Source organism: Wasmannia auropunctata, unplaced genomic scaffold (genome assembly GCF_000956235.1).
Source record: "Wasmannia auropunctata unplaced genomic scaffold, wasmannia.A_1.0 LD336076.1, whole genome shotgun sequence".
Taxonomy (NCBI): domain Eukaryota; kingdom Metazoa; phylum Arthropoda; class Insecta; order Hymenoptera; family Formicidae; genus Wasmannia; species Wasmannia auropunctata.
The window spans coordinates 6,526,280-6,532,226 of record NW_012026814.1 but is presented as its reverse complement, the minus strand read 5'-3'; the positions used below and the strand labels follow the sequence as shown (position 1 = coordinate 6,532,226).

The 5,947-nt window shown below is 38.4% G+C and overlaps 1 protein-coding gene across 5 annotated transcripts in view; it reads left to right on the top strand.

Annotated features, from left to right (window-relative positions):
- The window catches only part of LOC105449377 (protein fem-1 homolog C), an 11,814-nt gene extending 6,265 nt beyond the window's left edge, over positions 1-5,549 (top strand). Inside the window, exons 2-10 of one of the 5 annotated variants that reach the window (XM_011688573.1) lie at positions 872-946; positions 1,994-2,498; positions 3,233-3,541; positions 3,649-4,012; positions 4,091-4,151; positions 4,257-4,439; positions 4,541-4,789; positions 4,941-5,066; positions 5,156-5,549. In XM_011688573.1, the coding sequence (XP_011686875.1) occupies positions 2,090-2,498; positions 3,233-3,541; positions 3,649-4,012; positions 4,091-4,151; positions 4,257-4,439; positions 4,541-4,789; positions 4,941-5,066; positions 5,156-5,377 (1,923 nt within the window). In that variant the 5' untranslated portion in view covers positions 872-946; positions 1,994-2,089 and the 3' untranslated portion in view covers positions 5,378-5,549. The other 4 variants (XM_011688572.1, XM_011688574.1, XM_011688575.1 and 1 more) reach the window with 4 other exon arrangements.
- The last annotated feature ends 398 nt before the right edge of the window (positions 5,550-5,947 follow it).

Sequence of the window (5,947 nt, the reverse complement as noted above, 5' to 3'; positions counted from 1 at the left end):
TATCCCCTGTGTGCCTTGTCGACTCAGTCCTTTGGCTCATTTGCCCTTGATTGTCCATTGTTTAATTTAATTTATTGAGCTTAAATCGTGTATTTAATGAATAAAAATTAATTAAGAGACTCTGATTTCGAAAAAAGAATTGTTTTTTTGCTGAAAATATTGAGATCTCGCTAATTAGCGAAAAATTGCTACTTAAAAAAACAAGCAAAAACGAGAGACCGCCGCGGAAATGCACGCACAATCGTTCGAAAAAATGAATTAAGAAGTATAGTTTTAGTATATCTTGTTATACAGTTGCAATATAAATAAAACGGAAATTTAGAAAACTTTGAATTTTGGTTTTGAAAACGAGGAAAGAGGCGATTGGGAGTAAAAGAAAGAAAAATTGAAAAATATTGATATCAAGGATGCAACGATCGTTCGAAAAATAAATTAAGAAGTAGTTTTAGTATATCTTGTTATACAGTTGTAACATAAATAAAATGGAAATTTAGAAAACTTTGAATTTCGGTTTCGAAAACGAAGAAAGAGGCGATTGGGAGTAAAAGAAAAAAAAATTGAAAAATATTGATATCAAGGATGCAACGATCGTTTGAAAAATAAATTAAGAAGTAGTTTTAGTACGTCTTGTTATACAGTTGCAATATAAATAAAACAGAAATTTAGAAAACTTTCGGTTTCGAAAACGAAGAAAGAGTCGATTGGGAGTAAAAGAAAGAAAAATAGAGAAATATATTGGTATCAAGGATGCAAGATGTGATTTTAAAGGGTCTAGTCGAGTGCGCGCGGAAACTGCGCGTGGGCCCGTCACGTGACGCTCCCCACCGTCGACGATCACGTGGTTTATTGATTGCCATCTGTGATTTACTAGTGCGCTGCCTGAGATCGTCGATGCACTTGACTCGGATGCCCCCCGTTCGCCTAGCAATGACCGTTCGTGTTAGAGGTAAGTCTCTCCGCCTGCTCGTCGCGAGATCCATCCCCGGAGGTTCGCGCGACCGTCGAACGGCGACGATCGCGCGCCTTCGGTGCAGTTCGCGGCGGGGCAGCCTTGGAGGTTATGTCCCGTCCGTGTGTCCACACGCACACGCCGCTCGTGCGTGCGACTGACGTCTCGTTTGACGCGTGTACATTCACGAGTGCCGCTTACGTGTGTGCGCGCGTGTGTGCGTGTATGTGTGTGCTCGCAATTCCGTATCCTTGAGTTTCTGTAAAAGTCTCGACGAACGTGTGGGGTCTGATCGAGGAAACGCACAGCCGTTGAAATTTACGCGCTCGGGGAGCAACCTTGAAGAAATCGGGGAGCTCGTATGTGCGTATCTTTGTTCGTTTATTCACGGATATTCTCTTCAGACGTTCTTCTACTTTCGCGTTTGCCTGGTACCGATTTTTTTTTTAAATAAATTTTCCATCAATTCAGTGATGAATTTGTTTGCTGCACTTTTCGTTGTATTTATATCAACAAAAGTTTATTTTTTTTTTTACTTCGTGTCATAATGGCTCCAATTCGGTCAGCTTCTTTGTGTAGAATCAGTCAGTGGATATCGTAATTGCAGCGTACGTTAAAATAACACGGTTTTTCCGAACACAAAATCAATAATGTATTTGTGTGTACGTCCGTTATGTGAGTGTCCGCAGGTTTGCAAAACCCAAAGAATTGTGTGGTTCAATTCTCCCTGGGGTGCATTGAATGCGAATACATTGTTATAAGTTGAAACATATACAAGCTACGATATTCAGTGTTACTCCAACAAGTGTTATATTGTATATTTTTAGAGAACAATTGGTTTGTTCTTTGTAGCTGAGCTTTTTTCAATTCCTTCTCTTGACTCTTGACTAATGTCTGATATTTATATTAATTTTGAGTGTGGAAGGGATAACATTGCACAGCTACGAAGAACAGACCCAGTAATATATTTGTATTAGTTGACCTGTAATTATTCACGGTAGTCAGTTCGAAGCGCATTTCACCTTGAACCAACATTCCTTTCAGGTCTGTGAATCGGATGGGGCGGGGTGCTGCATTTGAATCGCTTCGGGAAGTGGGCAATGTGGATTGGTAATAATTCATCATTGCCGGAACGTCCCCATGGATCAGCTATTTCTCGATCTCATTCACGAATGTAAATATGTGGCACCGGGGGCGCAGCTCACTTACGCGCTGAGGAATCGTTTGGAGAAGTACAAGGAGGAAGTGCGGAGGGAGATTGTGGCGCGTACGAAGGATGGCTGCGCCCCGTTGTTCATCGCCTGCAAGAGGGGCCACGTGGAGATTGTCGAGTATCTCATAACGGAATGCGCCGCCGACATCGAACAAAGGGGAAAGTACGAGGTGCCGGACGACAGGTCGGTTCACTGCGTCACCCCGCTCTGGTGCGCCGCAGTGTCCGGAAACCTGGAAGTTATAAAATGCCTTATACTCCACGGAGCTGACGTCAACGCGGTCTCCGATTCTGGATCCACACCTGTTAGATCTGCGTGCTTCATGACGCACATGGGTAACAAATTGCATATCATTTGTTTGAAATACAATTGTGGGAGAAGACAGAATAGATGTATAAAGATAACGAATATTGTATATCTCTTAAAGAACATAGAACAAAGGAACGTTGAAACAGATGTATATGTTTCTATACATGTAGATTATATGAATTTAAATAATTGGAATTAAAGATAAAGATGATATGTTAAAGTGATTTAAAACGCAGAAATGATAATTAGAAGTATTGAAACATAATAACTTTATTCTTCTCACGTATAATTCTTTATTTACTTAATTCTTTAATTAAAATAAAGTACAGTCATAATTTTTTTTAATCGAAAGTATTAAATATAGATAAATATTTTGCAATAAAAGCAATATGTGTTTGCAATAAAATTAAATTAGAATTAAAAATATGATTGTATGTCATATCTAGATCTAGGTCTAGGTCTAGGTATTTAAGTCTAGGTCAAATTTACTTTTAGATTCTTTGCAAGTGTCGCAATCTGTGCTAATTTCTTCGTGAAATTATTAAGGAAATCATTTAGATATTTTATAATTAAGTGTAGACTTTACTTGATTTCATACGAAATTTGATAATTTAATGTAATTTGCCAATGATACTTTTGTCTGTTATTAAATTTTTTCCACATAATCAAAGTTGCAGCAAGTATAATTGCATTGAAGTAGCACAAGACAATCTGGATTAATAGAATGAATTTAAACACATGGATAACATATATTTTTCAGACATTGTCGCTTATTTAGTGAATAACGGCGCCGATATATTAAAAGCGAATTATAACGGCGGAACATGTTTGATAAACTCTGTACAAAGCGTGGAGCTATGTACTTTCCTGTTGGAACACGGCGCGGACGTGAATGCCACTGACATTCAGAACAAAACTGCCTTGCATTACTCTATACAGGAGCACAGACTGCGAACTACCAAACTGCTCTTAGAACATAATGCAGACCCTCATCTTAGATCTCGTTATAACGACGATGCTCTCCAGACTGCCTGCCTTAAAGGAGCCATTCAGATATTTGATTATTTAGGTGAGATGATTCATTGTATAATATTGGAACACGGTTGCTTCATCTCTATGATAAGAAATTTACGCCCTATTTTCTCACGATATTTATGGCGCCTGTATGTAATTTAGTGGAAAACGTATCGTATTCCCCGGAAAGATTGGCAGACGCGAACGAGCTGATGGGATCTACATTTTTCGACGATCACAACGACACGCACATGGCGTTGCAATACTGGAGATCGGCGATGATTTTACGAATGGTCAACTCGGAAAACGGAATGCCTTTGCCAAAGAGACCTGTGTTACTAAAACGCGAGGCTTACAAACACGCGACGGAGTTTTCGAATTTGGAAGAGCTAAGCGCTATCTCGCTCGACTTAGACGCAATAAGAATACAAAGCCTGCTGATATGCGAGAGGATATTGGGCCCGCATCACAAGGATACCCTCTTTCGGCTGATGTTTAGAGGTGCCTCGTATGCAGATGCGTTAAGGTAAATATTAAAATTTTTTTTTAACACTATTTCGTATCACTAAATACACTTTGTCACAAGAGGATTTTTTTCCCGTAGGTATCAGAATTGTATAGATCTCTGGCGTCGCGCGTTAGAAATTAGGGTAGAAAAGGACTCGGTATGTAAAACATGTTAACGTCTTGTATAATTATGGATGTGTATGATGTAATTTTTCCATCGTACGTAAAAAAATTAATGAAATTTTATCGATGTTTTTTCGCAGATCTTGTACGCGGATACTTGCTTTACCGCGCAAGCTCTTGTAAGGCTTATGGTAGATCTGAATGAAAAAACGTTGGAAGTGATGGATCGTAATCGAGAGAAGCAGGAGCCGCGATTTTGCGACGTAGTAGCCATATTTAAATTACTTTCCAGCCAACTGACGGAAGCTAGAGAGTTGTTGGAGGTATGTGATTCGCGTATATACATATAAATGATTCAGAGAATCATGCGTATTGATATTTTTATATTGCCGTACAATTAATTATACAAATGTGAATATTATAGAAACGTCCCGTGCATAAGAGACAAAGAGACAGTTACGAACGTATCCTGAAGTGCGTGACGCATCTTATTTACCTGTTGGTAGAAACGGCGAGTTCGGACGAGGAGAAAGCTCTAATGCACCAACTAGTCCGTGATTTGGTGAAACAAAATCCAAGATCTGTTTATACAGATGACACGCTTCTCCATCTTTGCGTTTCCGGCTTAAATACGATTAATTCTAGTTATTTTACTTTTGCCGACGATATGCATGTAAGTATGAGCGTATTACGTGTGCATCAAATGTCCTAGAATTAAAAAGTTATCGTTCTCTGGATATTTATTTGATGGAAAAATCGACCATATAAATTAGATGATATGTGAAGGAAATATATATAGCTAATGTATAAGTATATGTTTTTAGACGATCTTTCCACGTTTGGATGTTGTTAAATTACTCTTGGATTGTGGGGCATATGTCGATGCTAGAAATATATTGCGGTCGACGCCTTTACATATAGCAAGTAATGCATACAACTTCCACAACTCTGTAAGTACTGTTCCTTATATATTCTCTGTATAGAAGTTTTATAAATCAAATTTCACGATTCACACATTAAGAACCTTTGTTTGTAACAGCTGGTAAAATTGTTGCTGGATCATGGCGCGCATTTGGACACGCCAAACAGAACGGGGGATACACCAGCGCGATTGATAGCGTCTAATCCGGGAAATACCGTGAATATCCTTAAATATACCAGCCTTCAGTGTCAGGCCGCGCAGGCTGTTTGTAAATATGGAATTCGTAGTACAGAACTACCTATTACGTTACGTTCGTTCCTAGAACTTCATAGAGAATGATATTGATAATATTTTCAAATGAATCTATCGGATATTTATTAAGAACAGTCTTGCAATGTATTTTGTTATAATTCCAAAATGTACGACAATATCAAAGAATTCATATAAAGGGTGAGCCTACTCACCGGTCACCTGAATAACACCTATAGTAAAATACATGATGTATCATTTTATCTTTGCTGTTTACCGAATATTAAATGTGGAATTTCTGTCCACTATGTCGGTTTCTGGCGACTGATACATTTCTGACGTCTCCTCTGGCAGGGAGTTTTCCGACTCACGGTCTGTAGAATACATCCATTCAAATTTTGTAATTATCTCGCTGAAAGTAAACCAAAACGTTCGACTTTATTAATTTGACGTATTTGCCGTTTTTTAAAATTTTTATTTACTTGGAAAGCTACAAATAGGTGTCCGACAATGTTTTATTTAAAAAAATGATGATTTAAATCTCCTAAGCGCCATCGGGGAAAAAAGTTCACCATCGCACGATGCTCTACACATCGACTTCGATACAAAATAACTTACTTAAAGCATTTTTTTTCCTATCTCCAAAATTATGGATGTTAT